Source organism: Parasteatoda tepidariorum, chromosome 9 (assembly GCF_043381705.1).
Source record: "Parasteatoda tepidariorum isolate YZ-2023 chromosome 9, CAS_Ptep_4.0, whole genome shotgun sequence".
Lineage (NCBI taxonomy): Eukaryota > Metazoa > Arthropoda > Arachnida > Araneae > Theridiidae > Parasteatoda > Parasteatoda tepidariorum.
In genome coordinates, this window is record NC_092212.1 from 83,350,348 (window position 1) to 83,371,393 (window position 21,046).

General features: G+C 32.2%; 1 protein-coding gene across 2 annotated transcripts; it reads left to right on the forward strand.

The window, feature by feature from the left end:
- Positions 1 to 827: 827 nt before the first annotated feature.
- On the forward strand, positions 828 to 20,746 carry LOC107440558 (uncharacterized). Of its 2 annotated transcripts, none has more exons than XM_016053523.4 (9): positions 828 to 959; positions 9,117 to 9,201; positions 10,521 to 11,710; positions 13,210 to 13,495; positions 15,030 to 15,448; positions 16,979 to 17,082; positions 17,564 to 17,835; positions 19,326 to 19,489; positions 20,508 to 20,746. In XM_016053523.4, the coding sequence occupies exons 2-9, from the start codon at positions 9,126 to 9,128 to the stop codon at positions 20,670 to 20,672; spliced, it is 2,676 nt and encodes an 891-aa protein (XP_015909009.3). In that variant the 5' UTR covers positions 828 to 959; positions 9,117 to 9,125; the 3' UTR covers positions 20,673 to 20,746. The 2 variants fall into 2 exon arrangements, with proteins under 2 accessions (XP_015909009.3, XP_021001075.2); XM_021145416.3 differs by having other exon boundaries at positions 13,210 to 13,444.
- The last annotated feature ends 300 nt before the right edge of the window (positions 20,747 to 21,046 follow it).

Here is a 21,046-nt window from a genome sequence, read left to right on the forward strand (position 1 = left end):
ATTAAGCTTAATTCCAGTATTATCTAAAAAAAAAAATTAAAAGTTTATAGCATGTAATACAGGGGTATACACAGTTTAATACGAAATAAATTAAAAATTGGGGTATGGGGGGTATTTCCGCATCGGTATCTGTCCCAGCCAAAAGCAATTGCCAAGACGCTAAAGTGATATAAAACTTTCAAAAATTAATTTGAAAAAATATTTAAAAAGAAATAAAAAAAAAAGTATATATATATAAGGTTTGCCAGGGGATGACGAGTTTTACCTTTTAAGATCGTTCCCTTCCGGGATTTTCTTTTTCTTTATTTTGTTTCCTTAATTTCTTTCGAACTACTGCTCGGAAGTCGCCAAAACTTGGCGTTCGCTTTGGCGTACACACTGTTACGAATATGTTCTCAAAAATTGTAACTTTTTAATTTTTTATCGAAAATCAGCAGCACCATTTTTGAAATTTTTTGTTGAAATTTTTACGAATAATTTAAATACGCTTATTAATTACAATAGCACACAAAAAGTGAAAAGCCTACATGCATTATTAAAAAATTTTTTAATGAGAAGCTAGGGGAGGGGAGAATTTAAGAATCTAGGATCTCACATTAAGAGAAAGTTAAAAAGTGAAATCAATTTCGAAAGAAATCGTTTTCCAATTGCTTTCACCTGCCTATGGGGCGTGGAAAAAGAAAAATCTTTTGACAATCGGGGTTTTTCCCTACCTTGAGAAAGAAAACGAGGCCGAAACAATGACGTCATTAGAAAGAGGGTTTTTAGAAGTTCTTTTCGAACACCTTATCTTTTTATTTTGGTCTTAGTTTTTCGCCTACCCCCGTGTCCCGGTGCGTTGACCCGATTTTGAAATTAAGTTCAGCATATAAAGGAGCCATTATGTGGGACAGTCCTGATAATCTTTTTGGAAGCATGGATAGTGCACACTAACAGTTCTAATATTAAGTGAAAAACCGGTAAGTTCATGATATTCATAGCATTTAAATTGAAATTTATTATTTTTTTTTAAAATAAATAAATAAAATAAAAAAAATAAAAAAATATAAATAAATTTTAAATATTTTCAGAATTTACAATGTTAAAAAAAAGGAGTTGAAACTGAAAAAGAATTTGTTGATTTAAGTCTGTTTGATTTAATCAATTTACAAAATAATTTAAAATTTACAAAGAATTTGAATATGAAATTATTTAAATTTCGTTATTTAATTTAGATATTTAATTAGAATTATTTAAATTATTTAATATGAAATTATTAAAATTCTCCTATATTTAAAATTTATTGTAAATATATTGTTGTATCAAAATAGAAAATAAATAGTGTATATTATTAATAATAAAAAATATATAAAAGTTAAATTGCATAAAATTGCATATAAATAAAAAAATCCATAAAAATGATAGGTCAAGTTTTAATATTTTTAGAACTTTCAATGATTAGAAAGGGAGTTAAAACTAAAATGTATCTTAAAAAGAGGATTTGTTGATTTAAATCAGCTTAATTTAAACAATTTACAAAATAATTTAAAATTTACAAAGAATTTAAATATGAAATTATTTAAATTTCGAATGATTCTCCCATATTTAAAATTTATAGTAAATATATTGTTGTGTCAAAATGGAAAATAAATAGTATATATTATTATTAATAAAAAATCTATAAAAGTTAAATTGCATATAAATAAAATATCCATAAAAATGATAGGTCAAGTTTTAATATTTTTAGAACTTTCAATGATTAGAAAGGGAGTTAAAACTAAGATGTATCTTAAAAAGAGGATTTGTTGATTTAAATCAGTTTAATTTAAACAATTTCCAAAAAGATTTAAAATTGACGAAACATTTAAGTATGAAATTATTTAAATTTTTATTGATTTTCATTGTTTTAAAATTTATTGTAAATGTATTGCTATGTTAGTTAGTTTCAATAGGCAAAATTGCAATTGTACTTACAAAATGATCAATTACTACTTTTTTTGAAATAAATGCAAAATGATTTTCTTTTTCAGAATGCTAATTTAAATAAAATGATAGATCTAAGTAATATTTAATTCAATTATAAATTATGAATTTTTAAGATTTAAAAAAAAAGAAAAGAAGCAGATCCATTAAGTTAGTTTTGATAATTTATTTGTTATTTTTTTAGTCGGATTTTCATTAGTTAATGCTTTTGTTTCATTTTCAATTAATTGAATCATTCATTTGTATTATTTATTGTATATATGACTATAAAATCATTTTTAATGCAGTCATACAGTTTTGAATGTATTTTTATGATTTATTTTAAGTAATATTTCAATTATAATTGCACTCATAAAATATAATTTGTAATCATTGAAGCTCTTGAAGTGTTCTTTAAAAATTAAAAATCATGAACTCAATTTAAAAATATTCACATTGAAAACTTTTATTAAAAACTACTGATTAATGAAAATATAAGCAAAATTTAGTTTTTGTATTTACAGTGTATTTTTTTTCTTTTGTTTACCTTTTTTTTTAATTCCCCGTGCATAAAAATGCAGAATATTATAATTCTTTTAAACACTTATCAATAATAATCTTATTGATTTTCTTCGAAATGGTGCAAAAATTGAAATTTATTTTTCTGATTGCAACATTAAGTACGTAACAGTTTTAAATTGTATATTGTTGTCAAATTAAAATGATATCATACATTTTCGATTAAGTGAACATTTAAATATGTCTTTAAAAATTTATTTTCATAAATGAAAATTTTTGACCTTTTAGTTTTAAAAATTTCGGAAAAGCAAAACTGTTTAGATTTTATTTACTGAAAAGTTAATCATATCTTATTGGACAAGAATGCAGTGATTGGTTTCATTTTTAATTCCCGTAGTAGTAAAGCTACTTTTTCTTGTTTCTCTCAGTTCACATTCCATAGTTTAGATTTTTATCTTACAAACAAGAAATACTTTTGTTTTTCATGCATAAAATATTCCATAGTTTTGAATTTTATTTTTCAAAGAAGAAATATTCCATAGTTTTGTTTTTTATGTTTATTTATTTAAGATTTTATAGTTCTGTTTTCATACTTGAATTTCGTCGTGTTAGCTGCTTGATATGTTTTTTTAATTAGCTGAAATTTGCAATCGGACGTAAATATAAATTCTATCAATGTTTGAGATAGAATTCCATTTTACTTCATTTGTGAGGGAATACTATAATTTTTCTCATCATCCACCATTTAAAGTGATGCATCTACTTCAACTCTTAACTAGGTGATTCTTTTTTCCTTTTTTTATTTCTTTTTTTTCAACAGCAAATTACGTTTACTAATTAATAATTTTTGAAATCTGCATCGTTAATTTTTACCAGGAAAAAAATGATTACTTTTTGCGAGTCATGTCTCTTTTAAAATTTAGTTTTGCAGGTTAAAACGAAATAAACTGTAAAAAACAAATTTAAGTGTAAACGCCAGTATACTTATTGATCTGAAAAAGGCATGTCAAATTGTCTTTTTTTTGCCCGGGATAGCCTGATTGGCAGCGCGCTGAACTCGCGTTCGTGAGAACAGAAGTTCGAATCCAGCCGGCCGAAGACTTCCCGTGTCGTAAATGGTAACTGGTGCACGTTAAATTTGTTGGTTCGCTAAGTCCTCCATGTTCCCATAACAAATTATACCTCTGAGGGGTATTGAATCGGAGATTGATCGTTTTCTGGTTCAGGTCAAAATTACGATATGCGTATGAATCAATGAATGGATGTATGAATGGGTCTGCCCTATGAACGGGTGTGATGTATGAGTTTGGCAGAAGTCAAATTCTTGGCCATAGATGGCACCACTGGAAAACAAGAATAACGGCACCTCTTGCCTTAATGACCTACGACAACAGCAACAATCCCAAATTGCATATTTGTACCTAGTTCATCGGTATCAACCACATTATGTGTCAAAACTGCCCAGAAAACTCTTAAATTTTAACATAAATTTTTTAAAAACTTTATCCATAAATTTACTATCGAGATTGGATTGTTTTGTTCGAAAGTTTCTGTATTCACACACTTCTTTATTGCTATATTTGTCTTCTAAAACACTCAATTTGAGCTATGTCCATTATTTACAACTCGCATTTTATGTTATGTCGATGAACAATATGACGGGTATTAAATTATATCCATTTTTTATTCAATTTTTCGTCGAGAAAAATAAAAACAGCCATTTTTTTAAGTGACTTAAACTCGAAAAAAATCACACAATGATTTCAAACTAGGTACCTTCTAGCAGTAAATAGTTATCTAGAAGTTATTAAACATATTCTGAAATTCGTCAATTGGTCTAGTTTATTCCACCTAAATGAAAATTATTTAAATTATTGAATAATTATAAAGTTCTCTAAACTTCTATGTCCCCAGATAATGTCGCGTTGTAATAAAATTTCAAATATTAAAAGCAAACTTCGTAAAACTGTGGCTTCTCTTAACAATGACTTTTTGCGCCATTTTCCTAATTAGCATAGAAGGAACTGATTCAAAAATAGGCTTAGCATATAAGTCACTAAAAAGTATTAATTTTATGTGTCTTCGAAAAATAGCCTCTACCTCTTGTTTATTTTCATAAACGCTCTATTTGAACTATATATCCAAAATAGAAAGTTCAATAACAATAATCGAACAATATTCGCACGAATTAAGTTAAGATTCTTAATTCGATTTTAATTTTTGTTTTTCACCCAATGATTCTTCCCTTTCATATTCGTGAATGCGTGGAAAGCCTTTTTGTTATTTCGCCGGACCATGAGATTTCAAGGTTAACAAGAAGTTGAGAATAAAAATAGTTGCGATTTAGAATAATTAGGATTCCTCTGTGCTTAGGTGAATATTGAGGTTGTTTGTTTGACATTTGTGTTATTTTTCAACTTTCTATAAATATTCTATGATTGACATTCTGACGGAAGTTTTTATTCTTCTCAAATGAGTTCGAGTTAAGTTTTGTCTATGTGAAAATTACTAACCTCACCTGTTCACTGAAGTATTTTACTGATCCTTCCAGTAAATTAGGCTGAGAGACACAGGGTAAAAGAAATCTGATCTAAAATATAAATCTGAATTATGATAATTGTTTCAATTAAATAAAATTAATGTATCGCATTTGAACTATTAAAAAAGAAAAAAATTATAATAGCTTTAATAATATAGTTATTGAGAAATCATCTTTTCATTTACTATTTTCAAAATTTAACTAAGTTGCAAAGTTAATGAAAAAGAGATTAAAAAAAAAAGAGTAATTTGCATAAAATTTAATATATTGTTTGTAATAGTTTCCTAGTTCATGAACATTATTAGCTAAAGCATCTTTTTGCGATGTATGCATGTGAAAAATTAATAAAGAGCTCTTTTTCTTGTAATTGCTTTGCACAATTTCGATATTTTGTGCAAATGTAATTAATGCAAATTTAATTTTAAAAAATATAAATAATTAGAAAATTTTTAATAGAGTATGAGGCAGAATACCGCTCTCAGAGAAATTCTGAACTTAGAATATTGACGAGATGATAGAGTTCTACATCACTGTAGAAAAAGCCTTGGACATATATCAGATTCATAGGAATGAGAAAGCATTATTTGGTGAAGATGCAAAAAAAAAAATTGTAAATCGTCGTTTCACTAACTGCTCATTATGCTACCAAATTATGTTCTAAATAAGATGTAACACAAGAACAAAATCAATTCGATTAATAATTAATTGCAGCATGTTGTGAAATATTATTAATTGCTGATTTTTTCTATTGGGGAAGTCACGTTAGAAGACTCCTTTTATCACAACGGAGAACGTTATTACGTACAGGACGCAAAAGAAAGGATTACGCTGAATAACTTTTGATGTAATGATCGGATCTACATGTTCTGGGACTCATTCTTACACAAAAAGTAAAATTAACGATAAGGGGTCCAATTTTTGGATCGCTCTTCTGACCAAACTATGGGGATCATGCGTAGGGGAGGAAGGCTAGCTTCAATCGACATAATGTAAACTAGTCCCCCAAAGCTTGGTGCGGTCCCTGTGTATAAAGGAAAAAACACATTTAGGGGCACAACAGCAGAAGTTTTTGAAATATTTTTTGATTATCTTAAAATCAGATCTACTTTAAAAAACAAATCATTTGCATCAAATGAAATGCTATTTCTAAAAGTTTACCGTAAGGCGAGAGAGAGATTTAAAAAGAAAAAAAAAACCCAGTTTAAAAGTGTGATTTAGTTTCATAAGCGTATTATAAAATTTTTATTGCCAATAATTAATTTTTTGTATTATTTTCATCCTTTAATTAAGACACAGGAAATCCTATATTCTATTAGTACATATGCACAAAAAATTGTTTTATCTAAATTATGTATTCTATAAGTCTGTAATGTATACAAGAAATTGCATGCATAAAATTTCATAATCTATTATTCTATATTCCAAAATTACGGAAGAAATTCTATATTCCATAACTGTGCTCAGAAAAGTTAGATAAATATTTTTGACAATATTTTTGTTTTCGATAATTTTGCACACAAATAATTTTATCAAAGATTCTACAATTATGCAACCCAAAAATTCTGTAATTTGGAATTCTATATTCTATATTCTTATATTCTATATTCTTATATTCTATATTCTTATATTCTATATTCTATATTCTATATTCTTTTATTCTATATTCTTTTATTCTATATTCTTATATTCTATATTCTTATATTTCATAGCTATGCGAGGCAAGAAATCCTGTTGTCAGTAAATCTGATAATTTTGTATTCCATAATTATGCATTTAGAAATTCCAGAATATATAATGTCAAATTTTATTTTTATCATAATGCACACAAAAAGCTATGGAACTGCATTCATTATTTAATATTTTTAGAGTGGTCTTAAACGGGACTTTTGCTTTCTCGAGATGGGCTTTATTGGCTATTTAAATAATTAAAACCAAATTCGATACAAAAAAAAGTAGATCAATCTCGCTTTTAAATAATTTTAAAAAAAATGACCCCTCAAAGAAAGTTAGGAGTAAACAAAAAAATGAAGAAGTCAATGAATTGTTTATTTTTAAGTTTGAGGATGTATCTCTTGGAGTTGACCTAGAAAGAAATCGAATGATTCAGGTCAATTTTCAGGAGACGGGAAGAAAGTTTGTTGACTCATCTCCTTAGCTTTCTATGCTTTTTTTTGTTCCAAAATGAAATCGAGGCTGAATATTTTTTTCTTCTTCTTTTTTTGGAATGTTTTTAATTTTCTCCCCATTTTTCGAAAGCAGAGGAGGATAGTTTTCTTTATATGGGTAAAGATGCTAAGGTGTCAAGCCTACTTCATTAAATTATGTGTAATAATTGGCGTTATTGAGTTTTTACGGTAACCCAATTTTTTACGGTAACGGTACCATTAATGATCGAGTATATTTTGGCGGAATCCCTAATATATAAATAAAATTTATTAGAAGCTGTAAACGTACTAACCCCCCCAAAAAAGACTATGAATTATTTTGTTAATATTTAATAAGAGAGCCGGTGGCTCGGGGGGTAGAGCGTTCGACTTCTAATTAGGTGACCCGGGTTCGAATCCCAGCGATGGCTGATCGATAAAAATTACTCACCCGGCTTGCACTGGATGCGGTGTTGGCGTAAATAATCTCAATGGTAGACAGATCACGGGTTACAGACCCTTGCCGTCAAGCTAACCGTGGCAGGGTTTCGTGATTTTCCCTTCGTGTAACGCAAAAGTTCCATAAAAAAAGTCTTCCACAAAGGCAAATTTCTCCCACTACTGTATCCAGGAGTTCCCTTGTCTTCTGGATTGCAAGGCTGCGGTGTTGAACATTAGTAGTCGTAAACCCAAAAAATTGGGTAGGCTGTTCAACGACGGTTACAAAATAAAAATGTTTAATTCGAAGAATGCATTTTTTTTTCAATAATCGTTTTATCAATGAAACTCTAAAAATAATAGGTTTTATGTCAAACAGTTGAATAAGCTTTGTCTGGAGCCTGTCTAGGTCTGAATTTGTTTTTTTGACCTTTTGAAAATCGTTGACTTTGACTAACTCAGTTATTTTTCTATTTATTTAAAAGGAGCTATATATCTTTCTTGACTGAAGAATTACTTTGACATTCAAAATTTTTGTTTATTTGAGAGGATTTCACTTTTATTTGTTGAACATCGTTCTTGTATTCAGAATTTTATTTATTTAATGGATCTATACCTCTTTGAGAATTTTTGGGCTCTAAGAATTTCTATTTATTTACGGGGGCATATAATATCATTCTCGTCTTTTGAAAAAAATTGGTTATTTTCTTTCGTTCTTTTCTATATTTTTTTAATTGTAAAGATTCAAAGACCTATTCCCTTACAAAGGGAAGTGAACAATGGAGAAATGCCTATTGCCAATTAACCAATTTTATTTAATTTTCTGAAAAACTGAAAATTAATTAAGTAACGAATCTTATTTACTGTCTTTCGTGTAATTAAAAAACAAACAAAAGAATAATATAAGTGCTATACGATATATTTCGAGAAACACGGCTTGACAACTATTTACTTGCTATTGCCTAAGGCTAAAGTAAAATTTAAAAAAAGTGATAAAAAAAATTATATATTGAAAAAATACATAACTTATCTCAATTTTGTATTTTTTTAAAATTTTCTTTTATTTATTTATTCATTTATTTATTTTTATCATTTACGTGTTGATTTGTTTTATTGCACTGTATTACATAGGTACTAAAGAGCATCTTCCAAAGCGGGAAAATTTTAAGTTTGCAGAATGATTTAATAAAATAAAAAAATAGTTTATTTCTTATAACAGAGTTTCTTTTGACAAATTAATAACAATATGTAATCATCATTATTTTTAAAGGTTTTTTTTTCTTCTCTTTTTTCCTCTTTTTTTCTTCTTTTTTTCTTCTTTTTTTAAAGGTACGTATACTCTTTCGTCATAAGTTTGTTAAAAACGCAAAACATAGGAAATCATATTTTTTTTATAAAATTCAAAATTACTTACGGGTATATATTCAAATAACAGGTAGTAATATTTTTATATTTTTTAATATTGTAATATTTTTTAAATAATTATAGTGTGTATGGATAATAACATTTTTATATACGCATTTTTATATTTGCAGATACGCAAAATGAAGATATTACTTCCAGCTAGTCTCTGCTTTATGTTGTTCTCAGTCTCATTGGTTTCTAGCCAGACAGCTAATGGTAAGCTATAGCCAATCATTTTTCATTTTTATTTTCATTTTTTCTTTGGTTATAAAACTTGACAGATTTTATGACTTTATTTCTTTTGTTATATAAAAGGAAAGGTGTTATAACCTTATTAATTGTTAAGATTTTAAGGGTTACTGTTTCTTTGAAAATAAATGAACAAATGAAAAATTGATGGATTTCATAACTTAATTTTTTTCCATGTTAAAATAAAACAAAAACTGCATGAGTTTTATAATTGTTTCATTTCTAATAAAATTGGATGGGTTTTTAACCTTACTGTTTCTTTCCCAAAAATAATGATCAGCTTTTAACAAAACTAGATGTGAATTTTATTGTTTCTTTTATAATGAAACTTATCATACAAGAAATTACTACAAAAATATAGAAATTTAAACAATTACTTCAAATGCAGCGCAGATTATCCCCTGCCAGATAATCCGAAGCTCTGAAACCAAAGATCTGTCTGTCAGATTATCATAAGACAGATTATCCAAACTGTCAGTCGTAAAATAAATATTTTAATTTTAAAAAAGAAATATAATGATAATTCCTACCGATGTGATGACTTAGGTTTTAAATCCCAGCAACAATTGGACTCCAGGAGACAAGGAAACTCCTGGATCAAGTATTGGGAGAAATTCGATTTCGTAGAGGATTTTTTGGTGGAACTAACCCGCATTTGCATTGCATGGAGAGGAAAACCGCGAAACCCTCCCACGATTAGCCTGACGGCAGGGGAACTCTAACCCACGATCCATCTACCACTGAGGACATTTTATTTCAGCACTGTGGTCGGTATGAACCGGGTGTGGAATTCATATGGACCAGCCATCGCTGGGATTTGAACCCGGTTTACCACATTGGAAGACGAACGCTCAGTCTCCTGAGACATCACGGCTCACGGGCTAACCATTGGACGTTTTCGTGGTTTCCACTCCATGTAACGTAAACGTGGATTATATCTAACAAAAAGTCTCTTTTAAAAGCTACCTTCTAATGCTTAATTCAGAAGTTTCCTTATTTTCTGGATTGTGTTCAAAATTAGAAGGCTACAAAGTTGAACATAGACCTCAATAACAATTTGTTATTTAAAACCGGTTATAAAATGAATTAAATTAATTTATCCGCCATTGAGGATAATTTACGTAAGCACTGTGGTCAGTTTGAGATAAGATCAGTTTACGAATTGACCAACTATTGCTATGATTCGAGTTTAGGTTATCCTCTGTGCCATTCCAGTAGTTTCTTGTCTTTTGGGTTGGTCAATACCAGTTATAAAAAAATGAAACGAAATATTTTTTTGATTACAGGTGAGAAACAATGGTTTTGGAACTCAACTACTGCAGCCGCTGCTTCACAAATTGGAGATGATTCCCTTGTGAAGAACGCTTCTAGTTCGACTACTCCCTCTTCTTTCTCAGATGGCACCGAAGCGGTTCCCAAAAACGAAACGGATGCTGTGTTTTCACCTGGTGATTCGGACGGATTTTTGCCCGTAAATATAACATCCGGAAGGAGTTCAGGATTGGCCGAACTCTTCTCGGACATATTCGAACCAGCCAACATCACTCGCGGCAGAAGTTCAAAAGCCATGAATCTCGATCTGCTTGGCGGTGTTCGGGAAGGCAGAATACTCAACGAAGATCCCGGTAACAAGAGGCTGTCCTTACAAGGTTTTATTCCAATTGTATCGTTTGCTGGCAAGGAAGAGGACGAGGAGAAACCTACCAAGTCGCTGTCAAAGAGCCCTAAAAGGAACGAAGATTTGTACTATAGTGGACCCTATCCCCCCATACCGATAGATAACGAAGAAGAGACGAAATCGGACAATTACTATTCCCCCATATCCGAATCTCAAAAGATAAACAGGCAAGGTTTCCAGAAGGCCATCGATAATGACCATAAACAAGAATATGGTGTCAGAATCCAGGACACAAAACAATCCAGTCACAATTATTACATACCCCCTCCCCAGCAGAACTTCCAGAACAAAGAAAAATACATCATCAAACCTAGCAAAGAAGCTGTTCGATATACATCTGCAAACGATTTCCACAATAGGCATACATACCAGGAAACCCCGCAGAAGCACTTCTCCATACCAAAACAGCAAGATACCCACTACAGTCAAGACGCCGTCAAGTCCGAATCCCAGACCACTGGTCACTTTTTGGTCACTTCCAAGCCCGAAGATGCTCAATACGCCCCTGCTGGACCCTATGCACCAGAGCCTATCCCCAGCGACGAAAGGTATCCTGCACAGGACACTACAGCCAAGCACTATCGTCCGGGTGCTAAGCAATTCGATCAAGATAATCTGTATGAGCTGCAGAACGGGAATTATATTTTGAGTGGTGGTGATAATGATGAGAAATGCATCTGCGTTCCATTTTATCTCTGCAGAAACGGCTACTTGTCCAATTATGGAAGATCTTTGGAAAAGGATGACATCGATGAGAGGTCTGCAAGGAAAGTTTCCAAACGAGATGTGGGGAACAAGGTATTTTACTATTACTTCTTATATTTACTTCTTATATTTACTTCTTATATTTATTATCTTTTATATAATTTACTTATATTTCCCCGTTCACTGTAAAGAAAACTTATTCCGAGGAAAAAAACTGAAATCGTTGAAAAAATTTAGATTTTGAAAATGTCGTTTTAATAATTTAAACAGTTTAAAAATATTAAAAAATTGAAGCAGTTTAACTTTCCGGTGCATAGTTGTTTGAAGCTATTTACTATAAAAATACGGGACATTAAAAGTACAGAAAAAAAGTTCACCAAATGTGACGCCAAGTTCCAGAATCGGTAAAAATAATTATTTTTAATTACTTCTATTTCCTCGTTCACTGTAAAAAAAAATTATTTCGTTCGGGAAAAGAACAGAAATCTGTAAAAAAAATTTAGGCTTTAAAAATGTCGTTTTAATAATTTAAACCGTGAAGTTTTTTTGAGAAAAGCAACAAACATATTTGAGAAAAAAAAATCTTTCTTAAACACCGTTAAGTCTACTTTTTCCAAAATTGAAGTTGTATGAAGCACCATGAATATTAACAATAAAGGAATTTTTGTATTGTTTTGATTGATCGAATTCCATATACAGTAGGGAGCCGATTATCCGGAACGATCGGGACCATCGCTATTCCGGATAACTGATTTTTCCAGTTTTCTGAATCGCTACAAAAAGGAGTTTTTTTATTGTTAAACCCAATTAGAAAAATTTTTTTTTGGGGAAATAATTTTAAAAAGAAGAAAAAACGATGAAGTAATACACTAATGATTATTTTAAGGTGAACATCTTTCAAAAAAGAAAGAAAAATCCTAAAATCTTATTAGGAAAAATAAAAAATGGCGGGAAAATTTATCGAATTTCGTTCCGGTTTTTTGGTTTTCCGGTTTTCTGACTTCCGGATAACGGGTTCTGTACTGTATTTATTATAATGTGATTTTTCCATTGTTCGCTATTGATTGAATTCCGTATATATGTTATCGTGAATAATCGAAATCAAGAGAAAGTCGATTTTCACCGGTGAATGTCAAGCAATCATATGGTCGATTTGGTGAATGTCCGAAATATTTGTTATATCCGATTTGATATTAATTTATTCGTTGATATTATTATGTCCGATATTTTAATATCTGCTGATGACAGATAAGGAGAAACATCAATGTTCGGAGTACCGGTTAAATGCATACTGGGCAGTGACACCGAACCTTTAAAAACATTGATGTTGGGTATACTGGGTAAATGTATACCAGGCAGTGGCACTTAACTAGACCTAGTATATATTTCGGACATTTACCAAACGTGATACTATGTGACTATCAACATTCACCAGTGGAAGTCAACAATCACCAATTTCGGTCATTCACAGTAACATATTTATTGTAACGTGATTCTTATATCATTCTGATTGACCGAATTCCGAATATTTATTATAGAGTGATTTTTCCATTGTTCCTATTGATTAAATTATGTTTTTTTTTTTTTAACAGACAACAGACTTTGAATCACAGACTTTAGCTCCTTATACAGAAGAAATTATGGCCCGAATGATTGGATTGAGCAACGTGGGAGACAGTTGCGGACTTTTGAGGAAATGTTGCAAAGTCCCTCAGCGTGGTGGTGTGCCCACTGGACTTCTACCCTTCAATCCAGATAATTATCCCATTCCACACCAGGACTTCAGCCAACTGCCCCACGGTCTCCAAGGTGTCCATTTGCAGCCAGGTAATGAAGATCAACTCGCGGCATTTATTCTAAATCAGGATCAACAATCAGGTGAATTCATTGAATTATCAGTTGAATAACACCTAACATCGTGGTCAGTTGAATAACACCTAGCATAACATCGCGGTCAGTTAAATAACACCCAGCATTACATCGTGGTCAGTTGAATAACGCCTAGCATAACATCGTGGTCAGTTGAATAACACCTAGCATAACATCGTGGTCAGTTGGATAACACCCAGCATTACATCGTGGTCGGTTGGATTACACCTAGAATAACATCGTGGTCAGTTGAATCACGCCTAGCCTAACATCGTGGTCATCTGGAAAATAAAACTCAGTAAATCCCGAGAATTATGTGTTCTTTTTTTGGGGGTGGGGACAGGAAATTTTGAAAATGTTGAATTCCTAAGAGTTTAAATAGGCATTCAAATCAATACATTAGCCGGGATGGCCTGGTTGGTAGGGTGCTGGACTTACGTTCATGAAAACGGGAGTTCGAATTCATCTTGCCCAAGACTCCCCATGTAGTAAATGGTGACTGACGCACGTTAAATCTGTCCCGTTATAAAATCCTTCATGTTCCCATAACAAATTATACCTCTAGGGGTACTGGATTGGAGATTGATCGTTCTCTGGTTCAGGTCAAAATTATGGTCTGAGGATGCATGAATGAATCTGTCCGCCCAATAAATGGGTGTGGTAGAAGTCGAATTCTTGGCTATAGATGGCGCCACTGGAAAACAAGAACAATCTCACGCCAATGCCTCAATGGCCTACGACAACAGCAACAATCAATACATTAGCATTTTTCAGGGACAGTAGCAAAATCTTTGCTCAAGAAGCACTATGGTCAATTAATTGATTAACTTCTTGAAAATTTTTAAAATATTTTACTTAATATTTTATTTTGAAAAATAAATGTCTGCTTTCTTTAACATCTTGCCTTAGCAATTTTTAAAAAAAATGAAATTTTCTTTTTTAAATAATCGAAACATAAAAATTTTTCATTGATTTCTTTGAAAATATGCTTAATTTTAAAGTAGTTTTATTCAGTATTTTTTTAAAAATAAATTTATAAAGTTAAAAATTTTAAAATTTAAAATTGATTTTTTATAAAGTATTGCAAGTTTATTCAAGTGAGACATTTATATATAAAAAAAAACATAGAAGCCCATTGGAATTAAATTGAAGTGTATCAAACTGCTCAAATGCAAATGCTAGTTCGTCCCATGGAATACTGTCTGAATACAATCCAAGAGTTTCATCGGCTTCTGGGTTGAATTCAAAAGTACAATGTACATTGAATATTGGTTGTCGTAAACCCAAAAAATATTATTAACTAAATGAAAAAGATGATAAGAAACATAATTTCTTGTAGAATTTTATTGAACAGTTAAGGATATACAAATCTCAGCAATCAGAAATATCCTTACGTCACGTCTTTGATCAAAATTCTAGCATCTCTAGAATCGAAATTAAGAAATAATTTCCAAAAGTCGATTATTTATTGAAATTTATAACGAAACATTTAAAAAAAAAATCTGTTTCAAATAATTTTAAACTGTTCTATTTCTTTATTTAGGTCACCAGCAAGATCATCAGATTATTTTGGTTCCTCAAGAAGTTCCTCAGCCACCTCAACACCGTCCTCGACCCATCTACCAGCCACCCAAACCCCCAAGACGAGTCTTCCCTCATCCAACACCCCGTCCTCAGACATCCGTCAATCCGAACAGATCCATTCGTCCAGTCTATCAGCCACATAGGAGACCCACAGCTCAGCCAGTGTACGTCGAACAGCCTGTCTATCAACCACAACCTAGTTATCCGAAACCGCAGCCAGCGTATCCACCACCCTCCCTGCGTCCACCCAAACCCCTGCAACCCCAAGTGTCACAAGGAGGTCAATGCGGGGCAAGAAACGGTTTCGGTATTCATGGAAGAGTAAATAATCTTCAGTATCATGATGACGCATCTGAATTCGGAGAGTACCCCTGGCAGGTGAGTCACAATCATTCAAAACACTTGCGCTGGGTGATCTTGGAATTTTAACAAAGCGATATATCGTCAGAATATATCGATATTTCACGCAATGTTGTCAGAAAATATCGATACACCATGATATATAACAACAAAATATCTTATACATTTGTAGAGAGCCGTGGTAGCTAAGGGGATAGAGTGTTCGCCTCCCAATGAGGTAAACCGGGCTCAAATCCCGGGCAATGGTTGGTTGGTTCGAAATCCGCACTCCACTCGCACCGACCACAGTTCTGATGTAAAATATTCTCAGTGTTAGACGGATCATGGGTTAGAGCCCCTTTGTTGTCAGACTAACTGTGGGAGGTTTTCGTGGTTTTCCCCTCCATGTAACGCAATGCGGGTTTGTTCCATCAAACATTCCTCCACGAAGGCAAATTTCTCCCAATACTTGATCAGGAGTTCCCTTGTCTTCTGGATTGAATTCAAAATTACAAGGATACAGAGTTGAACATTGGCAGTCGTAAACTGAAAATTTGTTCGGTTGTTCAACGACGGTTATAATACATTAGTAGAAAGTATGGGAAGTCCATGATATATCGCCAGTAAATGTCGACGTTTCATGATATATTGTCACAAAATATCAGTGTTGTTAAAGTCAAAAGTAGTGTAGTGAGAAGCACAGATATTTAAAGACAAAAAAATGCTTTCCCACTACAGCCAGGTGTCAGCCTTAGGGAGGGGTGGAGGTTCAGGAAATGAAGGTTTCGCAATTTCGGACTTATGAGTATGATTGTCAGTGGTCAAGCAATGTGGTTAGCGTCACGCAATTGCTGTTATACTCATCGATCTAAAACTGCATTGGCTTCATCCGCTGCTGGGAATAGAACTTTAGTCCTTCTGTGACAGTTCAATACCTTAACCACTGCAAATAGCTGTTGAATTAAAAATTATGTGTAATTTTTTTTGCTGTGAGTAGCGTTATTTGTTGTCGAACTGAGTAAATAATTTTAAGGCTAGCTAAGAGTAAATTCCTGATTACTTTAACAGAACGCCACAAAATCTTCCCACCGTTGATGGACTTTTCAAATACAAAATCTTCCCACCGTTGATGGACTTTTCAAATCCCCGGTTATTTTTAGAGCACCTGCTTGTTTGTTAGAACTTCTCAAACACCAACGCAGCGCAAAAGAACGCAACAAAATCTTCCCATTGTTGATGGACTTTTCAAATCCCCGGTTATATTTAGAACACCTGCTTGTTTGTTAGAACTTCTCAAACATTAATGAAAGTCATTAATGACGACAATTTTGATTAAATTGTGTCCTGCTAAGTATTTCGTTACATGCTTTTGGAAGTAACTTGTCCTTTTCATAACGGATACGATTTCGGAACAGATACAAAATAACTGTTACGAAATGATATCTCCAAACATTGCATTGGAGGATCATAGCTGAGAACCTTTTGTGACTATTCATTCTTTGAACATCCTGAAAATCATAAAAACCTGATTGCTAAACTATGAATAACTTTAAATAATTTTTATTTCAGGCTGCCATCTTGTTGAAGGTAGGCCCAGGTAACAACCTATTCGTGTGTGGAGGCACATTGATTTCCAGCCAATGGGTAGCAACTGCTGCACACTGTCTTAAAAAGTAATTACTTCTATTTTATTTTAAACCATTTATAAAAGAATGATTTCACTGTATCCCTTCTAATTTTTTAGTTTTTTTAATGCTTGCAATGGATAGTTGACTGAATGTAAACAATAACAAGCTTCTTAAAACTAGAAGCAATTTAGAAAACTTCTAATGTACCCCTCCGCTTATATTATGCTTACTAGGCAATGTGTGAGCAGGCTTAATATTCTAGGAAGTTTTATTAATCTGATTTATGTTTAAATTTGTGCGTAATTAAAAAAATCAATTGGAAGTAGAAACAGGGAATTCTTAAGACAAATTTTAACTACTGGCGCCATCTGTGTTTAGCTTTATGCAGTCAATCATCCATACATAAACATAAATGTTGCATTTAACTAAAGATCGTTATAACATCTGAATTTTAATCCATTCTTCTACGATTGACAAAAAGTGTTTCAACAGCTATAAACTGAGTTTTATTTATTCTTGTTTTCAGACATAATGCTGATGAATTAAAAGTCCGTCTAGGTGATTGGGATGTCCATCGAGATGATGAATTCTACCCTTACGTCGAAAAGTTCGTTGTGGAAGTGGTGGTTCACCCTGACTTTTACCCGGGTAATTTGCAAAATGATCTCGCCCTGCTAAGATTGGAAGCGCCCGTGGATCCAACTCTACCCCACATATCTCCTGCATGCCTTCCAGAACAGAATGAAAAGTTCGACAATTTGCGTTGCTATGTCACAGGATGGGGCAAAAATGCTTTTGGTAAGGATTGCCTTTTCTTATGTATTAAAAGTGCTTTAATGTAGCAAAGGGTTAAATTGTAAAACCCTTGATAAAAACAGAGGCAAAAAATTATGCTTATTAGCGGTCGCAAATTAATATTTAACAAAAAAAGGAAGAAAAACGTTATTAAAATCTGTTGAATCACTAGTAAGGGAAGTGGGGCAAAAAATTCAAGACCATTTAAACTGCCTCGTGAATTCAGCCATGTTTTTAATAATCCCGTGCCGATTGTTTACCCCAACAATTCATTTTCGTATTTTTAGTCTCACTTTCCTCAATAGTGTTTTGATAGATTCCAATTACATTTTTACTTGATTTTCGATCTTAGATTTCTTACTTCATTTTTTGCGAAGGATTCTGAAAGTATATACTAAGGCGGTGATTAAGTAAACCCTGTATTTTATTTTTTCAATCAAAGATATTCAGGATTCATTTCAAACTGTCAAAAATTAATATAGTTTTAATCGAATACTTGTGAACCGTAGTGTCTCAAGGGTTAGAGAACAATGAGGTGACGGAGGATCGAATCCCAGCAATAGTTTGTTGATACGAGGTAGGAGGGTCCTTTATTTACGTCGCTATTGGCTACGATCTGGGAAACATGCCTGAAGTTGATCAGGAGACATACCAACACAATTTTGATCATCTGCAGAGGATTTCATTCGTGAGGCCACTTCCTCAATTTAGACATAGATCTGAAGGGGAAAGAAATTTTCTCTAGTATCCATGGTTCTGCTTAGCGACCGAACACAGGACTTTCGATTCCGCAGATTTTGCAAGCATATATATGGCATGAACTCGGTGAGTTTTACTGGAGTCGAGCATCGAACCCCATCCCACTCCGGATCGGTGTTCGATTCTATAACCATCGGGCTACAACGGCCCTGAGCGATATAAATTCTGCACCGACCACAGGGTGGCGTAAAATATCCTCAGTGGTAGACGGATCGTGAGTTAGAAGGCCCTTGTCATCGGCTAATAGTAAAAAGAAATTGTCGTTGAAGGAAATCGTTGAAAAAAGTCGGAAAACTGTTGCTCGCTTTTCTATATATAAAAATTGCCCTATATCTCCACTTAATATTAACCCATAATTTTCCAGCTCGCTCAGTTATTAGATTATAAGTTAATGTATTACCACACCAAAGGAAATTATTAAAAACATATTAAAGGGTCCACAATGAGGCACAGTTGCAAATGAAAGCGTTGCCAAATACGGTACCATTGAAAAATCGCGGTAAATTACTTAAAAAATTAATTATAAACTATTTTGTAACGTAAATGGTTTTATGGTTTTGATCTCCAAGTAACGCAAATGTTTTCCCCACGAAGGGTAGTTTGATCCAAGAGTTCTCTTGTCTTTTAAATAGGATTCAAAATAAAAAAGCTAATAATGAGTTGACTGTTCAATGCTTTTTATAAAATAAAGCGAAATTTTTTTTTACTAATTATTAATAATTATATCCTTCTAGGTGAACAAGGTGAATATCAGAGTGTTCTAAAGGAAGTGGACGTCCCAATGCTCGGTCAAAGGGATTGTGAACACCGATTGAAACAGACTAGGCTCGGTCGCAGTTATCAATTGCATCCGGGTTTCTTGTGCGCCGGCGGAGAGCCAGGCAAAGACGCTTGCACGGTAAGACGCTTATATTATAGTTTTATTTATGGGCTATTCTAGTTTTAGATATTTAATTTTAATTTTTTTTAATTTATAGCTGATAATTTTTAAAACTAACGTTAATTTTTTTTTCATTACGATTAAAAATGTTTCTGATTTGTTTTGTGAAATATAAACTTAATGGTTGTTAAAAAAAATATAAATTTTATGTTGTATTATTGATTTAGAAGTTAAAAGTTTAAATTTGTCTTTTGAAAATATTATATAGAGCACTGAAATTTACCCACTTGCAGAGCGGTTAGGAACATATTTATGCATTTTCAAAATGAACCTGTATGTAGTATTGTTTTCCGTAGTTTGAGAATTGAAAAAAAAAGTTGAAAAGAAATGCTTTATTAATATTATGAATAGTTTTTTTAATAGTTTAAGACTTTAAAATTTTTGAAAAAATTGTCACACGTTTTCGAAAGTAGCCACCATTAAAAAGGCTTCTATTGACCTTTGGTCAGTAAAAAAATTACATTAATTTTATCCTATATCAAGAGATTTTTTATCGTTCTTACCTGCTCTTCGTCTAATTGTTTGTTATGCGTACCTGGCAACTTCTATGCATAATTAGTTTATTTATGTTCCACATGACTTCATGCCTGTTTTTGTGTTAAGTCAGAAATATATGATGAAGGAATTTAAATCTTTATGAAAGAATCTTTGTGTAAGAATATAGAATGTGTCACTTCAGAGAATTGATACTTTACGGGCTTGTTTTACCCGAAATAGAATGGAAAGAACAGTTGCTAACGTAAACAAATGCCACGTTTCAACAACCAATCAGAATCGATCTACCCACACTACGTCACTTGCAGGCATCCGATTAACATTATTCAGACGTTCGATTTTATGAATGCTCTAGTAATAAAACTGATATTGAAAAGATATAAACTTTTTACTTTGATTCATCAACTATAACATTTTTCATTAAACTATTATGAATTTTTATATAAATGTACGACTATATGCTTCTATAATATTAATCTAGGGTGATGGTGGCAGTCCCCTGGTGTGTGAACATGGTGGAACATGGAAGGTGGCCGGTTTAGTGTCCTGGGGAATCGGATGCGGTCAGCCTGGAGTTCCCGGCATTTACGTCAACATGGCCAAATACAGAAGTTGGATTGAGACAGTTATTTACAATTATGGATAAAGAGATCGGAAGATCCGAACTGTAACCGTGTCTGCTGGTGGGCACAACACAGTCTATATTAAAGTGATCTAGTTTAACCCATTGAAATGTGTCACTGTAACTGTGTATACAGTTATAACGAGCACCCTTCAGTTTCAATCTTAGAGACGGTTATGACTTTTACACTTAGGACAGATTATTAAAAATGTTAGTGTTGATCCTTAAAAAACAACATGAATACACTAGCCTTAAACCTTAAAAAATATCTGAGTAGGGAATATCGAGCAATGACATTTTATATTTTAAAAAGGAAAAAAAAAGAATGAGCCTGGATTTATTTCTATCTTTCATTTTTACCGATTTATTATCACGGATAAAATGTGAGATAACTTAAA